The sequence below is a fragment of the Heterocephalus glaber genome, unplaced genomic scaffold (assembly GCF_053883595.1).
Source record: "Heterocephalus glaber isolate CG9 unplaced genomic scaffold, H.glaber_assembly_v1.0 deba00000122, whole genome shotgun sequence".
Lineage (NCBI taxonomy): Eukaryota > Metazoa > Chordata > Mammalia > Rodentia > Bathyergidae > Heterocephalus > Heterocephalus glaber.
The window spans coordinates 83,710,749-83,735,128 of NW_028258138.1; the positions used below are offsets into that span (position 1 = coordinate 83,710,749).

General features: G+C 41.9%; 1 protein-coding gene across 1 annotated transcript in view; it reads right to left on the minus strand.

Moving 5' to 3' along the window:
- Positions 1-1,350: 1,350 nt before the first annotated feature.
- Positions 1,351-24,380, minus strand: part of Ap4e1 (adaptor related protein complex 4 subunit epsilon 1) — a 53,199-nt gene continuing 30,169 nt past the window's right edge. The window contains exons 3-10 of the mRNA XM_087180695.1: positions 23,983-24,285; positions 21,744-21,858; positions 16,132-16,255; positions 10,821-11,079; positions 8,691-9,248; positions 7,182-7,372; positions 5,478-5,635; positions 1,351-4,380 (exon numbers count right to left, since the gene is read on the minus strand). Of these exons, the coding sequence (XP_087036821.1) occupies positions 4,211-4,380; positions 5,478-5,635; positions 7,182-7,372; positions 8,691-9,248; positions 10,821-11,079; positions 16,132-16,255; positions 21,744-21,858; positions 23,983-24,285 (1,878 nt within the window). The 3' untranslated portion in view covers positions 1,351-4,210. The remainder of the gene's footprint in view (positions 4,381-5,477; positions 5,636-7,181; positions 7,373-8,690; positions 9,249-10,820; positions 11,080-16,131; positions 16,256-21,743; positions 21,859-23,982; positions 24,286-24,380) is intronic.

Consider the following 24,380-nt stretch of genomic DNA (forward strand, 5'->3'; position numbering starts at 1 on the left):
GCAAGGCAGGTGGCGGCACCACTGAGCTACATCCTTTGCCCTCTTTTTAAAAGTCTTAAAAATTAAAGTCTGTGAAAAAAAAAACTCTACCCACAGAGTCTCACACATGGTTCCTAACTGTTATGGTTTGGGTCTAGATGTCCCTCCAAAGCCTCATGTGGTCATAAGCTTGATCTAGAGTGTGTGAAGCTGGAGTTGACTGATGATGCAATAGGCTCAAGGGCATTAGGATTAAGGGTGAGTGCTACTGGCCCTAAGTAGTCTAAACAAGATAAAATAAAAGGGGCAGGGAGAAGCTGTTAACTCGCTTGTTGCCAGCTGCTCCCTTGTGCGTACCATGTTGTTTCTCCTCTGCAATGCCTGTTTGTCATTCCTGCCTGGTATCCAGCTGATTACGGACTGAAACCTCTACAAACTGTGAGCCAAAGAAACCCCTTCCCTTCCAACTTTTGGTGTCGGGTGTTTTGCCTCAGCAACGAGAGAAAAGTAACTAACACACTAACCATAAACAGCTCTTAGTTTCTCTTTATGGAGACATGCTAACAAATAATATGGGACAATTATTAGCCCTGGCCCTATTAGGCTGTGGTCACCCCACCCTCCAAAGGCCCCTTTCTTTCCATTTACCACACTAGGTATGATGACTTAGACTATTTTCTTTCAGAAAATGTGCCAAAGTCTAGGAACTGTTTTCCTGCTATAGATTGCAGCCAATAAAAGCCATAAATCAGTGGGATTTAAACTGTTTCTGACCTAGCTTTGTGTTGTAAGATGCACAATGAAGAGTTGGCCTGGACACTCTGATTCTTTGGTCACTAAGTTTCTATCCGATTTACTGCAGTTCTTGCATCTCAAGGTATGCACAGAGAGGCATTATAGGAATACAAGTCTTTTTTGACTGCTCTGGTCACTAATCTTCAGACACCAACTGAAGGCTACAAAGTTCTGACTACCACAGGGAATTAGTATCCTAGCTGGGCATGGTGGTGCGTCCTATAATTCCAGTGACTTGAGGCTGAGGCAAGAGGATCCAGAGTTCAAGATTATACAGCAAGACTCTATCCAAAGAAGAAAAGGCAGACCAAAAATAGCAGTATCTTTTTTTTTGGTACCAGGGATCAAACTCAGGACCTTGAGCTTGTGAGGCAGGCAGCAGAACCACTGAGCTAAATTCCCTGCCCGGTATCTTTACTTTTAACCATAGATCAAAATCTTTGGTTCGCTATTCCATAAATTATTCTTTTCTCCAATTCTGACTGTTTCTGCTCTTTTTGGCTAATGCTTACCGAATTACTGGTTGGTAATTATTCAGCTATTTAATTAATAAAGAGCATATAAACCAGAGAAAAGTACAGATCACTGTATTTATTACATGTTTAACACATTCAAATTACAGAATTCAACTCCGAAATAAGGTAATAAATGCCTGTTAAAGTGTTACTCAGTTACATTTTTTTCTCCTAACATTTTAACACAGCAGAATACCTTAAGACACGTGTATAAATTCAGTGCACTTTCAGTGGCTCACAATCTTGAGACAAATATGACGTTTGTCCATAAAAAAAGACAAAGACTTCAGTATTTGAGAAATATTACTGATATGAAATAAAAATAAAGGAAAAATGAAACACTGCACTTTTACCATGACTGTTCTGGCAGCTGATGGCCTAACACTGTTAAAGGACACTCCTGCCCGGCACATGCGCACTGCCCAAGGGCTCAGCTTTGCCATGCAGCTTCTCTGCGGGACACCATGGCCCCTCCAACCCCCAGGCCTGTCTCCCACCTCCCCAGGGACTACTCTGGTGGGGCCTGAGCTCCTCCCCTTTCCTGTGGCCTCTTATTCCTCCAGGTCTCCACTCTCAGCAAAGATGCCAGGCACAAAACTCACCTAGCTGAGCTTCCTCTCAGAGCTCTGTGGCCAGGTGCTGCCCTTCCCTGACTGAACGATGGCTAAGAGGAAAGATAAGGAGTCTGGCCACGGAGCTCAGCCTCCCTACCTGAGGACCACCCCCTAAGATGCAGAAAAGGCTGACGGGCCTGATTTAGAACTTAAAACATTCAATGAGTCTAGGTAGACTATATACTGATCTACAGTTCTTTGTATCTATTCTTTCTTTTTTTGGTACCAGGGATGGAACTCAGGACCTTGCGCTTTCGAGGAAGGCGGCGGAACCACTGAGCTAAATCCCCGGCCCTCTAGTAACTATTTTTAAAATCATAAAAATATAAAAATTGCACATATTCTATTACACATTTCAACAGAAACCTGTTACCCTACTTTTGATTAGTGGGTTCAGAAAGAACAAAAACGATGTCATGTTCTTGGCGGCTGACCCAAAATTGTGCCCCCAGCCCTGGACCTGATACCAATGCACATCTCCTGCCACTAGACAGCTGTGTGCGCCAGGCACGTCTCACGACAGCTACTGCTGCCACTCGCAAACACGCCGTGACCCCTCCAGGCAGCTGCCACACACTGCGAACATCTGACCCCATCATGCTAACCTGACCCTGCCTCAGTGACCCTGCATACACAGAAGCACCGGGCACTGTGCCTGCTGCAGATTGAGAGCCTGTCCTCTCCACTGTCAGAGCAGCAGCAGGTGAGGGGACCCTGGGGACAGGCAGGAGTGGAGGCGGCTGAAAAGCCAGCTGTGTGGCCAGCAGCCCTCTGCGTCAGCAGAGTCCTCCACTGCCACAGCCTGGGGTTCAGCCTGAGCCTAACCTTCTGGAAGTCACATGGAGATCCAGTCACCCATCACTTTCAGCAGGGTTTCACTCATGTTTTTAGGAATGAAATTAACAAAACGTTACATTTTAAAAATGATTAACTTAAAAATTAATCCAAAACAGTGCTTTTATTTGCGTTGTGCACACTACTGACTACTGAACTCTCCCACCCCAGGTCCTTGTGGCGCCTGTACCAGGCGTGAGTGATGAGATGACTGAGAAGCAGAACGCTGGCCAGGTGAGAAGGAAGCGGCACTGACCCACCAGCGCCGAGCACAGTGACTTCAGACTGTTACCTGAACTGTCTCCACGCTGATGTGTCAGAATGCATGAATTAAGGGACTATTTTCTGCAGCACCATAAGGTTTTATAAAATACTACTTTAGTTAAGGTACATTCTTCAGATTTTGGTCCATCACTCAGATTAGGCATAACCTCTTATTACTGACGATAATCCTGACAGAGGCCACACAGCCAGAGCTGTAATGTGAACGTGGCATACTCAGCTGGTCATTGCTTCAGCTGGATCCGCTGAATGAGAGTAGATTCAAAGACCAAGGAAGATAATCTTAATATTTATAAGCTAGTCACAAATTTTAATCTCCCAAACGACCACTGATTTAAGATACCAGTCACACCGAAAGCCTTTTTCTGTGTGCTTTCTCACAGGTTCTGTTTCTACACAGAAATATGCTGCAAATGCTCTAGTTTTAAATAGGAATATGGTGATTTACTTTAAGTTTTAAAACGGAAAACAAATTTTATAGCCAAATTATCTGGAATTATGTATGATAAACTGTCTACAGTAAAAAATATACCACAGGTTGAATCTCTCCCCAGTATCCAACATGCTTGTGGATGTCCTACAACTACGAGCATGAGCTATGCCAACCTAGGTCAACAGTCACCCAAGCAAAACATAATTGAAAGTACTGATTTACCTACCACAACACACTGCATGCCAAAGCCAAGTATTAGTTAGGTTTGGGATTATCAATTTCATGTCTCCACTCCATTAATACAGAGAACTGAGTCTTGTCTTTATTAAAAATTAGCTAGTATTAGAGTAAACTTGCTATAAAATTATTTATAACAAAATAAATTATTTTCAGTACTTCTATACTAAGGGATATATAAATCATTAACATTTTATAACATTAGCTTAGGTCACTTTTCTGGACCCAAACATACTGTACAATCCTGAGTAAAAGTGTAAGGATAAATTTTCTTGGGGATCATTCTTGACCAAGAATCTATAAGAAAACACATAAATCACAATTTGTAATAATTCCCATTTTCATGAGAAGTACCATGAGTTCTTTAACTTTGGTAATTAAGTTTATCTGTGTAAACCATTTATCTTGATAAGAGTTCAGCAGGCTCTGCTAGGATCCCTCCAACACCATTTTTTTTTTTTTGGTACCAGGGATTGAACTCGGGACCTTGCACTTTCGAGGCAGGCAGTGGCACCACTGAGCTAAATCCCCGGCCCTACCATCATCACCTTTTGACACTGATACGATAAATAGTCTGGAAGAGCAGGGCAGGAGGACCTGAACCACAGTGCTAATCCATCAGCATGAACTCGGCAATGCAGTAGGCTGGAGGTGGATGGGAGCAGCCGACAGGCCAACAGCCCTTCATTTCCTATAGTAAAACAAAAATGAAAGCTTTAATATGGAAGGACTTGAACAGACATTTCTCCAGGAAGATACACAAATGGCCAATAAGCACAAGAACAGCTGCTCAACATCACTATCACTAGGGAAATGCAAACCAAACCTATAGTGAGACATTCTTCACACCCATTAGTAAGGCTATTACCAAAAACGCTGATGAAGATGTGGAGAAACTGGAACCCTTGTGTATTGCTCATGGCAATGTAAAATGTAGTTGCTATGAAAACGATATGGTGGTTTCTCAAAAAATTAAATATGGACTTAACATATGATCCAACAAGTCCACTTGGGTATATAACCAAAAGAAATGAAAGCAGGGTGAAAATGGATATGCTATGTCCGTGTTCACAGCAGCATTATTCACCATAGCTAAAAGTGGAAAAAACCCAAGTGTCCATGACAGATGAATGAAGGATCAAAAGGTGGTCATTCATACAGTGGAATATTCAAGCTGAAGAAGAAAAGAAATTCTGGCACTTACTGTAATAGCCTTGAGACATCATGCTAAGTGAAATAAGCTGGACTTGAAAGGACAAATACTGTGTGATTCCACTTATGTAAGGTACCCACAGTGACAAGTTCATAGAGACAAGAAACAGTTGCGAGGGAAGGAGGAGGAAGGGGAAAGGGGAGTTAAGTTTTTTTTGTTTTGTTTTTCCCAGTACCGGGGATTGAACTCAGGACCTTATGCTTGCAAGGTGGGCTTGGTGCCACTGAGCTAAATCCCCAGCCCAGGGGAGTTAGTTTTTAATAGGTGAAGAGTTTGAGTCAGGGAAGAGGGAAAAGTTCTGGAAATGGATGGTGGTGACAGTAGCACAATGTGAATGTACTTAATGTCATTAAACTCTGTTTAAAAATAGTCACAATGATATATTCTATGCTATATGTATTTCTCAATTTAAAAACTACTTAATATGGTCTGAAATACACACTCATCGGAGAGACATTCGTCACAGGAAGCAGCGCTCGATGGAAGCTCATGAGGCCTGATCTGTGTTCTGACTGACAGGAAGTGCCCAGGAGCAGCATCTAGGACACAGGATGCTTCTCCAGAACTCCACCAACCTTGAATGTCAACAACATGAAGCCTCAGTTTCTGCTGCAGCATTTTTAGGGCAGAAGGCAGAGCAGCTTGAGGTTCTGATATTTTTATATTTTGCTTCACATCATTCGCAAAGGATAACCACAGTTTACCAAAGTCTTCAGTTGAGATCTTTAATGGCCTGAGAATAATTTTTAAAATTAGATTTATATCCATAAGTATGAAGTGACTCTAAACAGATTTCTAATGACTCATGGAAATAACATGTAACTGCTATAAATATGGGTAACACAAAGTTTATCATTTTTAATCAAATGTGATTCGAATACTGTCATATTCCAACCTGATGAAAATAATGAAAGCAGGTGGTATTATTAAATTGCTACGACTTCTCAATAAATCACTAGGTTCTTGCTTTTGGATGTTAGTCATTCCAGTAAGATGTTACCAAGTAATTTCATGAATCATTCAAATGTAATTAATACAAAACTTTTCTTTCATGTATACTTCGGATGTGGGGATAATGAGATATTCTATTAGAGTCATGTAAAAGATTATAAATACAAAGACCTGGCACCTTAAATAAATTAAACTGAGACAATTTTATCAAATATACAATATTTTAAAAATAGTTATGAGACTAAAGGTCAAATAGCTAACACTGGGTATCTCTAGGGGTAGGATTACAGGAAACCTTGATATTATACTTCCACTTTTCCACAGTATTTGAATTTTTTTTTTTTTTTGGTACTGGGGATCGAACTCCGGACCTTTCACTTGTGAGGCAGGCGCCGGAACCGCTGAGCTAAATCCCTGGCTCCTTGAATTTTTATAACAACTATACACTTATTTTATACTCAAAAACTATTTTTAAAGATACAGAGAATTTTATTATTATGCACAAAACAACTGTCCGTGTTACACATACTGTGTTTCCTCGGATAACTAATGCTCATCGTGAGACAGACCTTCAGTCATAGGATGCAAAATTTAAGGTTAGATTTATAGAAGGCAATAGGCACAAATCCTGTTAACAGGCTGTCAGAGATGTTTTTACCAAAAGACTTTAAAGACTGGGTAAAAATTACAGTAGTGTAACATAAGTAGTGGCCCTAGTTAAAAAGACTACAAATATTCACAGGTATTTGCTTTCTTGGTTCAGCCAGCCTTCATTTTAAAAACTGCTCAAATACCATATGATATATTTATAAAACTAAATGAAAACAAGAAATTGTTTGCAATTATTTGGTAACATTGCACAGCATCTAATATAATGCTAAATACTTACTGTACATTTAATAAAATTTAATAACTTTTAAGAAATTTTCTTATAGATCGCTAATGTTTAATAGATTTTATGAAAAAAATCAATCAAATGAAACTTTAAAAGCTTAAAAAGACATGCAGAATCTTTGGAGTTATCTCAATTCTTCAAATATGAAGTATTACCTTCAGAAATTTCTCCAGATCACCAATCAATCTGAACCCAATCAGGCCTTATAATGCAGTATCTCCCTGTACCACTTATTTTCTGTCACACACAATTCCTAACTGTGTGTGTATTTAATGTGATTGTTCAAGGGCTCCTCCCTAGACTGGAAGCTCTCTGAAGGCAGACTGTCTCATTAACTCATACACCTTACCACCTAGCATAGTGCCTCTGTCTTGAAAAAAGTCTAATAATATCCACTAAAAAATGACTAAATTAATACTCCAAAAGTATTTACCTAATGAAATCTAATAGTGATAAGTTTACAGAAAATTCCAGCTGAACAGAATGAGTATCCACCATTTGATAATTGACAAAACCAGAGAGATTCTCTTCTGTAAAAGGCTTTTCCATCTGCAGGCTATACTGAAAATTTTTGGTGCTTCCTGCTTCCATTACAGGCAAACAGCATCCACGTTGCTCACTGATCTGGAAATAAAAGTTATAAAAATACTGAAGGAAGGAACAATACACTCTATTACATGAATACCAATTTTCTATTTAATGAAGTGGTACAAAATCATACTAATGTGAGAAGTTAATAAAGGACATTACGAAGATGACTGACAAAATTCACTAGCACAGATAATAAAAAAGATACAGGCCAAAACTATGTACCAAATGACATTATGGTTAAAACCTATGTACAAGTTTGTTGTTTCTTTCTAAGACTGTTAAATTCTCGTCTGGTGGCTCTGGATCTTGGCTAGCACCAAGCCCTGGTGTGTGCACGTATGGTGCTGGAGATGGAACTCAGGGCACCATGCACACTAAGCAAGCGTTCAGCCACTGAGCTGTACCCTCAGCCCCTGCACCAGATTTCTGAAGCCAGCAGAGTTTAAGGAACAGTAGTAACACAAGTGTCTTGCACCCTCACTGTCTGCCCTCACTCAAGCGCTAGTGGTAGAGGTCAGACAACTGGGTTGGGTCTGTCTTCATTTTTTAAGTTCCCAGAGCAAACAGGGTCAGCTTCATGGAAGACAGATGCACTGGTCAAATAACTGGACCAAGGACATGCAGGTAGCAATGTGGGCAGACACTCCTCAGGAATGGCACTTCAGTCCCTTCAGGTGGGGAGGAAACAACTGATCTGAGCACTCAGCACAGAGGAAGAAGGCAGTGGGAGAGAAAGGCAGCAGGCGGTGTGCACATTTATCCGTCAGGAGTCTTACTCCTTGATGTTCCAACTGGTTCTGTTAAACAATCTGAGAATTTAGTTTCAGTGGTTATGATAAAGGTAAACGAGACATTTAAAGAGTGCAGGAAGAGAGAACTCAAAATACACTAAAAATAGAAAAAAATAACATTTATCATACCATTTATTGCTAGAAGCGTCTCCTAGATATTAACTCGGGTAAGCCTCACAGCAACAGGCACACGCTATTAATGTTGTCACTTAAACAGGAGGAAACTGAGGCACGATGCAGTTAAATATCTTCACCATGGAGCACTGCTAATAAGCTACAGAAGCAAGATTCGCAGCCAAGCAGTGAGAGCCGAGAGCCAGCTCCTGTACTGTGCTCCACTGACACACACTTTACATCTCTCGACCTCCCCTGGGACAGTCGTTATTATGCCTGCTGGTCTCATTTAAATAATGTTCTGTACTTAAAAAATAACAAAAATTTGTCACAACTCCTACTTGTTTTTATTTAAAGAGGTCAGATGATTGGAAGAGCCAATAGCAGAAACCCTTAGTACCACTGTCCACATAAAAGCAGAAATGACAAACCATTCATTGTCTTACCTTGAAATTTTGTGCAGGAAAAATGTCTAAGTCAGCACCTTTCAACTGGGAACCACTCTTACTAGTGACTGACCAGACCATCAGCAAACAATCGTCTTTCCAGAGTTTGTAGGAAGACACAGACACAGTTTCGTCACTACAGACCTCCATGCGACCTGAACACATGTCCCCAGCAGTTTCTTCCAAGAAACAAGAGGCTGAGGCGATGTCCCTGGTCAATGAAGCTGCAGCAGATGAAGGGGGCTGAAAAATTTCCATGTCGCTATCAGCAAACAAAGAAAGTGCAGACAGGCTGCAATCGGAGACTTTCTCAGCCAAAGGCAGTTCTGAGAGAGACTCTGAATCCGAAAGTTCTGGGCCAAGGGGGAGGTCCTTTGATTCTGTGTCTTCTCCATCCTGCAAAGCAGTCAAGTAATCATTTTCTTCATAGGCCACATGTGACAGAGAATTAAGAGAAGAACAAGTCAGATTATGGGTACTGGCTGCTTCTCCACTTTTGGCCGCCTTGACTTTTGATTTTCTTCTGAACTTGTGAGAGATGACGTCTGGTTTTCCTAGCTATAAAAATAAAACATGATAATATAAAAAGAAATTATGTTACTGGTCACAAGTTTTAAACATTCTTCTATAATTTCAAATGAGCAATTTACTAACTTGCTAAATCCCATCTATCAAACAAGATTAACACAGAATTGGAGATGAATAAAATGTTAAGGCCTAAAATTTTTATCACTACATTCACTTTGAACTATTAGCTACATCTTATTTCTCATTAAAACCATATAAAGTCAGAAAAAGGTCAAAAAGTCAGTCTTGAACAATTATAAAACTTGCTATATTTCAGAATACTAACATACAGAATTGGACAAATTAAAAAGTGAGAAATAGTTTTAAAAAACATTTTCCAGAGTAGTTTAAGTTATCCTTAAATACAGAGATGATCAATCTCTTGTTTCAGTTCATCTAAGACCACTGTGATGCCGTGGTCTACACATTAATAAGCCAGGAAGAAAGTCTGGTTTCACCTCAAGAATCAAATACAGAGGCTGTGTGCAACAGTCAGTGGGAAAGAATTCTTAACCAACTTGAGATGTTTTCTACAGACACAGGACACAGAAAGGCAAGCGTGCCTCCATCACATCATCCTGAGGACCCGTCCAGCATGGACTGAGGAGTCGGGCCAAGGGCCCCAGCCTACCTGAGTCAGTCTAGCAGCCGCCCCATTCTGAGGCGCCCCTCCACGGCCTCCTTCACGTGCCTCTGTTGTCCAGAACTGCAGCTCCCTGTCCAAGTTTCTCCAGCCCTCTCCGCCCCAGCACCTTCTTGCTCTCCTACCTCCCAATTCAGAAGTCAGCCAGCAAGGACCAACACGCTATGAGGGCAGAAGGCAAAAATGGGGGAGGGCCCAGGGGCAGGTGGACAAAGGACTCCATTTCCAGCAGTTACAGGCTCAGACAGGTAGGAGACTGTGTGGCACTGTCCTTCAGGCCACAGCTGTTCTGTCCTTTCTGTTTTCTCTCTCTCTTTCATTTTGGAAAGTTTCTATCACTTTGTCTTCAAGTTTAATGATTTCTGCTACACTGTCAATCAGAAGCTGCACGGGCCAAAGGCACTGCAGTGATGCCTTTGTTAAAACACTTACAGAAAACAAATAGGACAATGCTGCATAGCCAGATAAAATGTCTTTAAAATGATGGTGAAATTTTATGACAGAATAGTGGTCATTTTCAGCTTCTGAATAATGAAAATTTACATAACCATCCTCCTTAGACATAAACAGATTGATCCCTATTTTTCACGATTTAAAAAGCCATTTAAGATGTACTCCTCCCAGACACCAACTCTGCTGACTAAATGCTGAGACTTCTGTCAGCTGTTGCATGCAGAGCGTGAGGACGCTGGTTGTATCTGTGACCTTGCCCTAGCTGACTAGGCTGGAGAAGAACTGATTCAAGGTGAACCAATTTTCTCCTCTGGGGACATAAACGGGTGTCAAGGTGGCTCTGAGGCAGGGACACGAAGCCACTTTCTGCTGGGTATGCAGAGGGCAGCCTGAAGGCTTTTGAAGAAGATCTGGTGTTCCACACAAACAGGGACACAGGTTCTCAGGAGAACAGACCAGTCCCTTACCAAACTGACGGTACTTTCTGATCCCAGCCCAACAAACAACGACGATGCTAACAGCTGCTTCTCCTTCTCTTCTTTAGATGGGGCGAGGACCTGAGCTTGAGTCCTTTTTGCTGCAGCCTGGTCTATGTTCTCCGAAGGGGAGACCTCTGGAGGAAGGGGCGGAGCTTCTGCTCCATCCCCGGCTGCACTCTCCTTCTGGGGCAGATAGCCCTCTTTCCCCCACAGCTTCTTCACACCTTCCAGCTTCAAGCTATTTGTCCTAAGGAGATGGATGAAGAGATTATACCAATTTAAACAGTTTCTTTGTTGAGGTCCTCTTTCAAAAACACATTATTGCCAGTCTCATTTTCTATGTCATACAGAAGTAAACCTAGATCATTAGACTTTATCTCAGTTAGTCAAACTCAGCCCACCCTCTAACCAAGACTTTAAGGTCTCATAACCTAAATTTAAAGATCATTTCATTTTTACTTAATTGCTTGGAAAAGTTACACAAAAATGTACTATAAATCAGTGTTTTCCTCCATTGATTAAAAAAATATACCTGATCTTTAATTCTGATAAAGATCAGAAATGACTCGAGTTCTTAGCAACATAAAGGAATTAAACCTAAATTCATAGCTGGGCATGGTGATGCATGCCTGTAATCCCAGTACTCTGGGAAGCTGAGGCAGGAGGACTGCAAATTCAAGCCCAGCCTGGGCAACTTAGCAACACAGTGGGATCATGATTCAAAACTTTTTTTAAAATTTAAAGGCCTGGGGATGGATTGTGCAAAGGCCCTGGGGTTCAATTCCCAGTATTGTAAAACAAAAGAAACAAAAACCCTAAGTTCACTAAATAATAATTTATAAACATAAATTCACTCTAATCCTGTGGAAAGCAAAAGAAATCATTCAAATACACTATGTAAATTTACATTTAATCTAAAAAGTTTTCTTAATGTGAACACTACATTTTCAACTATTATAAATGTACTTTAATAAACATGAAATGAGGTTTGGTCTGGAAAAGAAAAAAGATTTTGGTGGAGATGGAACAGGAACCATCGTGTTACATGAAATAATCCAGTCTCAAAAAGCTAAGTACTGCATGTTTTATATGAGCAATCTAAATAAATAAATAAACAAATAAAGGAGAAATGACAGCAAATTAAAAGGTAGACTTAGAGATGGGGCAGGAGACTGGAGGATGAGGGAGGAAAGAGAGAGGGGATAAAGGAGGTAAAAATAATCAAAACACGTTACATGCAGATACAATATACCTACATGAACCTTGTTATTCTCTTTACTAATATGACTGGGGGAGGGAGAGAGGGAAGAAGTGAAGGAGGGTAGAGGAAAGAGAAGAGGGAAAAGGGGGGAGAGAGAAAAGAAGGAAGGACAGGAAAAGACTTTAGGAAAAAGCAGGAGGCTTAGGAATTGTTCTGAAACTAAGCTGAAAAGAGCTAAAGCACTGATTAAGAGCCAGGTGCCCTGCCCCAGAGCCAAGACAAGGCACCTAGGCAAAAACTCCAGGACCAAATCCAGAATACGGACTCACCTAATGTTATCTTGAAAGTTAACAGTTGTGACCATGGAGGGACTAATTCAGTCACAAACACAGGATGAAACAGCCCAAGATAGTCTCACTGTCTTCATAGAAAAAACTATGCTTAGATCAATTGTGGTAATCATTTCACCATGTAAATACATATCGAAGCATCGTGTTGTATACCATAAATGCATGTAAGTTTTATTTGCCAATCATATCTCAATCAGACTGGGGAGCATGGAAGAAGCACTACCAAAAGACAAATGTGTAAAACTGTGCCCTTTGCAACTGGCTCATTTAAGCATTCCTGTCAAAGTTGAAAATAGCACTTTTTAAATTTATACCACAAGCTGGGCATGATGACACATATGCCTATAATCCCAGCTACTTCAAAGGCTGAGGCAGGAGGATCACAAGTTTCCGACTACCCTGAGCAATTTAGCAAGACCCTGTCTCAAAATAAGAAGGGCTGGAGATGTAACTCAGTGGTACAGCCTTTGCCTAGTACGTGCAAGGCTCTGGGTTCAATTCCCAGTAACTAAAACACACACACACACACACACACACACACACACACGTCTATCTCACCCTGCTAAACAGAGTAAATTCAAAAATATTTGTACTTATTATTACTCCCATCTAACTTGCTGAAATCATGATCAATTTGATTTTCTTGTATGAGGTCAAGCAAACATGTAGTTATACTTCAGACTGAGAAAAGAATTAGTGCTATTAAGCAGTAAGTGGCTGATAGAAAATGTGAATGTTAATAAAGGAGGTCCTGCAGGGAACTGGTTCATTCCTCCTCTCAGTTTTTACAGAGAAGTAATCATTTTTAAGTATCTTCATTTCCCCCTTTCTTTCAGGTGCCAAAAAAGTGTTCTAAAATGTTTTTTTTTAAAAATACAATTATGTAATGAACCTCTTAAGCAGATCCAAAAGTGTTCACAGGAACCCTGGCAGGAGCTGAGCATTCAAAGCTGGAGAGTCCCTACAGCTGGGTGACGGTACCTCTGTGCTCCTTTAACCAAAATCATTCATTCGTTAAAAGAAGAGCAAGAGCAAGTCCCCAGGCCTTACCGCTAAGTGGATGGGCACCAGCATCAGAGGGGAGGGCAGGTGTGGACCCTGGGGGAGGATACCCAGCAGCTTTGGGCTGCAGGGGGGCTGCCTTGCCAAGACCAGGCCGGAGCCCCTCAGGGAAGCCACAATCCAGTGACTGAGAGACTGGTCCAACTCGAGACAACTCCCCAGGTCAGCAGAGGCTGCCGGCCACACTGCCGGCCTCCTCTCCCTCTGCCCACCCTGCTGCATCCCCTCTTCCCCAGCTAAGCTGGTCCCAAGCACTCGCCCTGGCCTTCCCATTCTGCACACTGAACACCACCATCAGCAGGCAAACAGGAGAGGAGGTCAAAAGGAGCTTGAGCTGTTTTAAAGATTTCTCCCTATGATTTCACTGCATACACTTTTTATCAAAATAAATTCCCTAAAAGTGAGGAAATACCTGAAGAACAGCATAAGGCCATTTCAAACCCAAAGTATGCCTCTGTTGGTATGATTTCTTTTTTTCTTTTTTTTTTTTTTGGTACCGGGGATCAAACTCAGGTCCTTGCGCTTGTGCAGCAGGCGGCGAAACCACTGAGCTAAATCCCCGGTCCCCAAAGTATGCCTCTGAATGATATGACAATTTGTAAACAAACATTTTAAAAATATGAGTCGTATTTGCCTGGATTCTGGCAAGACTGCTATAAATTACATGGTTTGTACAGTCCTTTTGTACTGTTTCTAACAGACCACTCAAACACAGACATAAATTCTGAACAAGTACCTTGGACAGACTAGGGATGTTCTTCAGCTCAGTTCTAGCAATTCCCACCTGAGGTGGGTGCCATTTAGTAAAAGCCTTCTATAAGAAAGACATTCAAAGTTGGGCTTGCTACCAATCTACCCTCCTCTTGCCAGACTCCCCTCAAAAGTGGATTCACCTGCTAATTACCACACAGGCTCCTAATCTGAAGTAACATGTGAAATGTGGTCCTCTGAAATTCTAAGTTCATCCCTCAAGTTCCACTTCACAATAAAACAGTATATATCACTCCATTTCCTAGCAGGTGGGCCCAGTGCCAGTTCTCCAAGGACAGGACATGTCAGAGAGGATTTGCAAGGCCCCATCCCATCCCCAGATGCAGCTCATGTCTAAAGGCAGGTGCTCTCACCTGCTATACAGGTGAACAAGTGGGATGGGGACCAAGGGATGGGGTGGGGAGAGAAGGGGATGGACAGAGAATGGAGATGTGTTATGCACATGTACCAAGGCTTCATATGAACATGATGATGACGTACTGCAACATGGACTAATAAAAACTTCTAAATTATTTGTGTAAATATTGTGTAAGCTCTTCCCTAGGTTTGGAAGGTTCCTGTCTCTCCTTCCCCTGCTCCTCTATTCCCTGTTTGGAACACTTATTGCTGTCATCTTCACTATCATAAACTCACAAACCACATCTGCTCCCATGCTGGGAGCACAGAAATTAAATGTCTGGCAAAGAAAATAAGGACGCAAATAGAGCAGGGAAAGACAGGTTGAGAAGGAGAATTTTAACACAGGGCATTTAATAAGTTACCATTTTACATTCTCATAATCTGTGTCATTCTTCTGATAAGTATTTCTTATAACCATCTCATTAGACAAATATAATCATGAAAATAAGGTGACTGACTTCTTAATGAATATGAAAACTTAAAACTTAAATGTCATCCTTCAAAGTTGTCACCTTTGAGGTTTTATCACATTTATGCTGTGACATAAAACATCTTGAACCTTTAAATGGAGCTTATTTACAAGGAACAAGCCCTTTTCATTACTTTATTATCGTAGTATATTGACCATAACAATTCAGAATAATCACTAACTTCATTTAGTAAATGCAGACTGAATAATAATAATGATATTATAATGATTACTCGTGAGGTTCGCCTTGACTGTCAACCTGACTGGCTTGGGAGATGCCTGGGGTTAGCAAAGCACACATCTGCGTTCTGGTGAGTCATGAGGGCGTGATCCTGGGGACTCCACCTGATCCCTGGCCCTTCCTCTCTGGCTCCACCCCTGACCTCTGTTTCCTGACTGCTGTGAGCTGCCAGGCTTTCCTCAGCCCGGGCCCTTCCACCACGCCCTTTCTGCTCAGAGCTACCAACCAAGGGCTGACACTCCTGAAAGCAAGGGAAAAAATGCAGCTGTCCTCCTGTAAGGTGCTGGGATCAGGCATCTGTCCCAGCAATGGGAAAGCTGACCAATGGAGCAAAGGAAGACCAGAGAAGTGGGGTGATTCCTGAGACTACTCCTGAGCATGTGACTCAGAAGTCTTTGGCACTGGTTGCAAAAGGAGTTTGGAAATGAATGAAGATGTGTATCAGTCATCTGTGCCACTGCTAGGACAAAATACCAATACCCATGACTTAAAGGAGGAGAGCTTTGCTTGGCTCACAGTTTCCAGTGGGTTCAGTCCACTGTGGGCTGACTCCAGGGCAGAAGCGGCACAGTGGAAGGGCATGGTAGAGGAAAGTGTAGCCATGGCAGCAAGAAAGCAGGGAGTGAGAGGAAAAACGGAGAAGCTGGGTAAGAACACTCTTCTAAGTCACACCCCAGATCCCCACCCAACGTGGCCCCACCTCCAACAGCAAATTCAGCTGCTAACTGAACTCCACAGGGATGAAAGCGATAGAATGCTACATTCAAACACTCCCATGTTATCAATTCAGTAAGAAAGGAACTTACTCTTTCAGCCCAGCCTCCGCACTATTTCCAGATATATCTGAACCAAGAGAAATGCCAGCAGGAGACTGTCGTCCAGTGAAACCAGATGAAGAGAAGGAGAGTCCATATGGCTCAAAGTTGAGAACTAGAATTTTAAAACAATAACAGAGGTTCGTATTTAAAACAAAGCAAAAACGCAAAACTTACCAGTCCATTCACTACTAAAGTAACTGAAGACTGGAATTCACTCACAATCCTTAAACTGTAAGGGGCTTTGGTAATAAAACTTATTACAATATTTATGGCAATAATCTCTACATAATAACACAGCTACCCTTTACTGAATACATATAATATCTTCGTATGTTAGGTGACAGAGACAAAATGTCCTTCATTCCTATCTCTTTATTTCCCTTAGAAGCTTAAAAGAATTTAAGTGAAAAAGATAACTGATACACTAGGTCTACTGAAAAGTAGCTGCACGCACACAAAAATATGCTAATGAGTTATATATACATAAATGAAAGGATAGCTATGTTTTGCTTAACAAGATAATTCTTAGGCATATTCTTGCACCAGACAATCTGACGGAGCCTTCAATGTGAAATCTCCCTTCCTGGCAAAAAACAAGGTCTAGGGGCCGGGGATTTAGCTCAGTGGTTTTGCTGCCTGCTGCACAAGCGCAAGGACCCGAGTTCGATCCCCAGTACCAAAAAAAAAACAAGGTCTAGCAAGTGCAAGGGCCTGAGTTCAATCCCCAGTTCCACCAAAAAACAAGGTTTACTCGAGTTCTGATTCTTTTAAACCTGTATGATCTAAATGAATTCAATCAGAGCCATGAAAATGCACAGTTATTATGGCAGAGCAGATGCCAAAATCCATTCTCATTTTCTAAGTAACAGAACCTTCATCTTTATTGTTCTTTTAAGGTACTGAGGATTGAACCTAGGGCCTTCACATTGAGCTACATCCCCGGTCCTTTTCATTTTTTATTTTTACCCACGGTCTTGCTAGGTTGTGAAGTTGCCTGGACTGGTCCCAAACTTGCAATCCTCCTGCCTCAGCCTCCCAGAGTGCTGGGATTACAACTGTGCACCAAGAGGCTTGGCAGAACCTTCACTTCTTGGCTAGGAACATGGCCAGCCAGAAAGGAGACACTTCCAGACTTCTTTGCCAGGTAACTGGAGTTCTGGCCAGTGAAGTTCTGCACACATTTTGTGTGCAACTTTAGGAGGAGGCCTCCCAAGGGAACACAACCTCTTCTCCACATCTACCTTTCCTGCTGGCTACAGGGCAAGCTGGGAAGGAACAGCAGACATCTGGGACTAGGAATGAAAGAGCAAAGACACCTGAACAGCGAGAGAGGTGGAGTCCGGGTTTGTCTTCATCACCAGCCCTGGGCTTCCTACTGCTCTATCTCTTCAAGGGAAGAGGGCAAAAACTCTCTATGCATATAAGGCCTCATGGTGGTTATTCTAGTTTTGTTTTTTTGGTACCGGAGATCGAACTCAGGACCTTGTGCTTGCAAGGCAGGCAACAGAACCACTGAGCTAAATCCCCAGCCCCTTGCTGGTTATTCTTTTTAACATTCTATTAGCTAAACCTAATCCCAACTGGCAAATTTATCTTTTGGGACTCTAGATAATAATAAAAAGAGCCTTCTTAAATCATAAAAAGTGTCTTGGAAAATATGTCAATCTCTGAAATTAGTATCCACATTTTATAAATGCGGAGACTGTGGCAGAGTTTGCCATGAGCCACCCCGGATGACAAACACAGGAAAGGACAGCACCAGAGCAACCCAGGTGCTAGCTCCAGAGCTGTCCTCCCAACGGTGGGGTCAACATGGCCTCCTCCAGAGGAAATAGTGCCTCGTCAAAGCCCACTGAGGAACTGCCTGTACCTAAGTCAATGCTGCAGAAGGGAAAGCAATGTTCAGGAGGAAAAATGGGAGCTAAGTATCAGGAGAACTGAATTCCCAATGTAAGTCTGATGTTAATTAGGTCTAAAAACAAGAATTTAATTCCTTCATCCACAAAGTGAAGAGTTAGGACCAAAGCAAGTTTCCAGCTGCTGACCTGATAAACAGGATCGATCGGACTTGACAGACTCTTCCAAGAATATTTTATACGTAGACCCACGCTTTCAAAGATTCGGTAAAGAAGGTATTATGAATAGGTTTCAAAAATCTGCCTTATTAAAAAAAATTCTTCATGATTCTGATTCATAATCATATTTGGGAACTACCTGTCTAAACCTCTCTAAGGTCTTTCTCAGCAGGAATATTCTCTCCTATGCTTTTCATTGGCCTCTTTTTAATAACCTTTGTGATAGCCATGCAGCCTCTGCTTTAACACTTCAGCAACAGTGCCTTGCTCAAGGAATGTTTGAGCAAAGACCAAAGAGCAGAAAAATTCAAAATTAGAGGTAGAGAATCTGAACGTGGAAAGAAAAAAACTACATATGGAAAGAATCTAGAGAGCAGAGATAAAATTTCCATAATGGGACAAAAGAATTAAAGATAGTCATCTAAGGAAGGCCTGGAAAAACTCAGGTTGAGAATTAAATCCAAATCATGTAACTTTCACTTTTTAGTGAAAATTGCCTCTGCGATCCATGCAATGATGAATGACTAAAAGGACTAAAGATTGTGAGGAGTTAACTCAGTGTGCATGTGAGGGAGCAGGAGAAGAATGGACTGCGGGAAGAGGATGAGAAGAAAGGCCGTTGCATACACAGAAGTGAGCCAGACGAAGAATGGGGCCAGGGCAGCTCTGGCAGAAGAGAATGCCTGAGCTAGACTGGGGGCGAGGTGAGCCCACCCCGAGGCTGGAGTTACCGAAGTACAATACATATTTGGGGTCGCGAGCACAAGCAACCAACACTAAGCCATCTGTACCCTCATTATTCCAGGGGCCTGGCTTATACGGACACTCCTTTAATTTACTTTGCAATTCTTTTATACCTTGACTCATTTGGCTGTACTTCTCTGACCATTCCTGGCCATTATTTAATTTTTTTTCTCTGTAAACAAACATTTTAATATGCAGTAATTAATTACATCTGCCACTACCCTCCTCTCGTTCATCCTTCTTCAGCTCTTCTTCCGCTCACCCTAGACTAACCTCCTTCTCCACAATGGGGCCTGAACACCAGGCAGGGCCCCCTCAGCCCATCTTCCCAGACTTCGCCCCCACTATCAGTTGCAGGTGCTCACATCTGCCAAGCAGCTCCGCAGCTTTCTGTTCCATTTTCTGTCTCTCGAATGCCCGTCTGTCTTCCTGGCACTTTTTTTTTTTTTTTTGTCTCTAGTTCTCCTTGCCTGGATCTCCCTCCCCAGGGACACATTCAGGAGAGAGAGACTCTGCCCCAGGTGGCTGGACACACTCCTCCAGGGCCAGAACCAGGCCACTGACAGGGATGTTTCAGGGACCCTTTCCTCCCTGGCCTAAGAGCTCCCGGGGGTCCTTCCCAGCAGTCCCTCTTCCTGTCCCACTCTCAGCCCCCGCAGCAGCTCAGTGTGAAAGCCACAGAGGAGACACGGTGCCCAGGTCAGCACACCTGCCTGTGCCACAGTCACTATTCTCCAGACCCGGGGTGGCAGGTGGACCCCCGAGCCTCCGCCCTGCCGCCTCTTCAGCGCAGTGGGCACCTGGGTGGCCCTCAGCGCGTGGTGTGAGCAGAACCTTTCTGGGAACCCTGGCACACACGAGTCGGAGCAGCCAGGAGCCGAGTCCGGGCGGCACCGGAGGACGGGGACCCATTATTTAATTTTAAGTGTTTAAGTTATTTAAATTATTTAATTATTGTGTTTTACTCTTTTATTTTTGCAGTAATGCAAAATGGAGCAGTCACTATGCAAAACAGTATGCAGATTCTTTAGAAAAACTAAAAACAGAACTATTATATGACCCAGCAATCCTACTTCCAGATATTTATCCAAAAGCACTGAAAGCAGGTGCTACAGAGGTATCAGCATTTCCATGTTCATTGCAGCACTATTCACAATGGCCAGCAGCCCAGATATGAACACAAAGTATCCATCAACCAAGGAATGGGAAAGAAAATGTGGTGTTTACATATAAAGAAATACTGTTCAGCCTGAAAAGGAGAGAAATTCTGCAATATGTGATGACATGGATGAAACCTGAGGCTATTATGCTAAGTGAAATAAGCCAGTCACACAAAGACATATATGGAATGATTCCACTTAAAAGCCTATCTAGGTACAGCGCTAAGTCCTGAGTTCGATCCCCGGTACCAAAAAAAGAAAGAGTATCTAAGATGGTCAAATCCACAAATCTGAAGAGTGGAAATGTGGGAAACCATTATGGTTTGGATCTAGAATGTACCCCAAAAGTCTCTGTTCAGAATGGGGCTTCTGGAAGGGGACTGGGTCTTGGGGGTGCTATGCTCATCAGCGGAGTGACCCATGTGGGGCCAGGTTGGAGGAGATGTCATTGGGGTGCCTATGGATGGTGCCTCCCCCTCCCCACCTCCTCCATTTCCACTCTGCTTCTTGGCTGCCATGAAGCAAGGAGCTCTCCCCCACCAGGCCCTTCCATCATCCTGGTTCTTCCTTGGAGTCAGCCATGCATGGACTGAAAACCCCAAACCATGAGTCAAATTAAATCTCTCTTCCTTTAAGTTGTGGGTGTTGGATATTTTGTTCCAGTGACTGGAAAGCTGACTAAAAAGGCTGTATAACATCATACCCATAAAGCAACAATAATGTACTATACACTTAAAAATGTGGTAGGGTGGATCTCATGTTGTATTCTTACCAAAATAAAATTTAAAATAATTTTTTTAATGTAGAAGTCTAAAAGAGCAAATACTTCTGCAAAAAGATAATATGAAGTCTATTAATAGGGTTTATCTTCTTGGTCTCATTTTAGAATCAACTATTTAATTATACTCATAACTAAATAACCCTAGCATAACCTAGAAAATAATATCTACCCAAAAAAATCATTGAATGATGAATAAATTTTAAAAAGATCTTTCAGTATCTAAATTTCAGTACTGACATTCTGAACTCCAAAACATAATATTCACTGCTTTCCCTTCATTCATATGCACATTTCTCCTACGCACCATCCAAATAACTTAATGATTGCATCTTTACCAAAACCATGACAGAAGTTTTTCCCTTACAGGTGTAAAGTTATTCTTTCCTTTCTTAGCTTTTCCTAACCTCACTCACCAGTATTTTGTTGGAAGTTCCCTCATACACTTACATGTAAGATTGCTCAGAATGAAAATGTAACTCACTAGTCCACAGTAATCAGTTTTTTCCTGGAAACTTCTACTGGTGAGCTCACACTTCTGTGTGCCGCCCCCTCCCCCAAGAACCAGCATCACTTTCCCTTCCAGTTCTGTCAAAGCTCCAGGAGGGTGCTCAGATCTCAAGCATTTATTTATGTGCAGACCTTGGCTTCGGAAGACTTCAAAGCTAACTATTTTATTTCTGAGTATCTGAAAACCTAGTCAGGGTAAGCAAATCACAAGCAGTTTTAAAGTGGGCTAATAAAATATAAATGTACTTAGTCATTTACTTACGTGACTGCACTATCAATTGCATAAAAATTATGCCCTCATAATCTAGCTTATTATAGACCCTTAAAAAATACCTTTTTCCTGAGAAAGCTTTTCCTCCTGGCGTTGGTGGTGAGGTTTATAAGGTGCTGCCCCCTGGCTGAGTCCTTCAGCCACATAACCATCCAGAAAAGATAAGGAAGCATCTACCTATATTAAAATTAGGTGAAAATTAGGAATTCAAAAGTTCACTCTAAGCAGCAGACTATATTCACATAAATAATTTCAGCCCATACACCCTTAAACAAAATTCTAAGGTAAAAACAGAAGCCCCAATTCTAAAAAATGCTACCCAACTCTCTAGCTTTCTGTAACACTGATACTCAGATCACTAAGCTAAGACCCTGTAAGGTACACATTCTGCACAGCAGAATGTACCTGTGACACCTAACATTGCTGGGGCATCACAGCAGTGGTCAACCTCTCAGGAGAGCAGGCACACACACTGTGAACTAGGGTGACTGGACTGGTTTTCTGCTCCTGAGCGAAGGGCTGGTGCCTTCTGTGCTCAGGGGAGAACCCACTCCTGTGCCCTTCGGTTTCCAGAGCTCGCCTGTTGCTTGGCTTGTGGCCCCATTGCACAGGGAGGCTTGTGGCCCACCTTTGTTCTTGTGGTCATTTTGATTCTTCTCTCCAATCTTAGTGATCACATCACAACTGTCTAGACAGCCTGGAATAACCTCCCGGCCACAAAACATTTAACATTATCCCATCTACAACATTTTAACACTTAAGGTGACATGTGTGTAGTCTCCAGGGATTAAGAACTGGGCATCTTTGAGAAGCCTTTATTTGGTTTCCTGTAGTACCTTAATTATCCTACTCCTTTCCATCTAAAAATGCTTTTTCACAAATTGATGGAAAATTAATTTCTGCAAGAGTAAAAAGGTGTAAGAGGTAATTTTCTAAGTGAAAAGATAAAGAAGTGATAAAGAGAAACAAAGAGTGAAGGAAAAAGGAGAAAGGGTGGGGAGATAAACACAATGTATTCAAAGGGAGAGAGCAGAGATGAGCTCAGTAACCAGAGCCTCGCTTCTCCCACTTTGGCCAGAAGCAGGAGCAGCTCAGATGGTTTACAGCAACAAGTAATTCTCAAAAACAGAGCGGCACCTCACACTCCGAATTTGGAAGGGGTCAGCTTCAACGCAATTCTGAGGAGATGAGGTTACGTCATCATCGTGATTATTTTTACTGGGGAAGGGAAGTGCAGAAGCTGCTATGAACAGCCCGGAGTAGCACATGCACAGCATGTCACTATTCTGACGAGCACATCTAGAAGGCCCACTGAATGCTAAAGCAAGGCCTCCACCCCCGAGAGCTGCTACAGGAAATAAAGAACAAGTGTTCAAAACAAACACAAGACACGAAAACCTGAGTAAACATTAGTGGGGATATCATCCATCCTCTTGTCTTTCCCAAATGTAATAGATCTAACACATAAAAATTTGAACAAATTTGTTTTCCCTTTGGAAGTTTTCTAATTTATACCAATGGTTGCTTAAAGTACACAGGAGAACCAAAGGTGAGTGATCAGATTCAAGCAGTAATGAATTTAGACAGCCGAAGGACACAATGTGGAGGACCGCTTTTTAAATATTCTCAAAGAAAGTAAAAGTGCGAGCAGGATGTGGTGGCTCACACCTGTAATCACAGCACTCTGGGGGGCTGAGATGAAGGGTCATAAATTCGAGCAGTCTGGGAATTTAGAGATCAGCTCAAAATAAAAAATTAAGAAGGGGGACCGGGGATTTAGCTCAGTGATTCCACCGCCTGCCTTGAAAGCGCAAGGTCCTGAGTTTGATCCCCGGTACCAAAAAAAGAAAAATTAAAAAGGGGCTAAGAATGTAGCTCAGTGCAAAGACTCTGGGTTCAATCCCCAATATTGAAAGAAAAGCAAGGAAGGAGAAAAAGGAAATAGATTATGACTGACAGGATTTCAAAGGTGACAAATTCCTAAATATTGTGAGATAATAAATTATTAAAATAATTATTTAATAATCCCTAAATCATTAAAAGAGATCACTACAAGATATAAATATCTTGACTGCAGTTCCCCAGAAGAGATTTCTTCTGCTCCTGACAATCTGGAATCAGTACTGAATGGAAGCTCTCAAATTCTCTTTCCTACTAATATGAGAAAAACAACTGTTAACGTTCTCCTTAAGCGCCACACAAACTATATTTTGATATATTCCTCATATACCACAAATGAAAGAATAACTCCCTATGTTTAGACAAGACAACTTTGAGAACAATGCAACACAGATATCTTACCACCATGTCTTCGCAGCTCTTATTGACTGGAAGCAAGCTCTTCATAACTTCTACATTCTCACGCAAATGCTTTAATTCAAATGTGTGCTGTCTTATGCAGGTATCCAAGGATACGGTAAACTCCTGGATTACTCTCTCCACTGTATCAGAAGCCTGTGCTTGAGCTGTCAACTTGGTCACTGCAGCAATCAACCAGGCTTTCGTTTCTGAAGAAATGGAGTCACTCATAAGTAACTTATAGAGCCTCTTTATAACGTCCTCTGGCTTTTCTGTATCTAAGAGGTAAGAATACTCTCCTAACACCTAGGAATAAAACAAAAAAAAAGTATTACATAATTACACAAGTAAACTATACTCAGAAACCCAAGTGTTACTGTTAGAGTGAAATTAATCTAGAC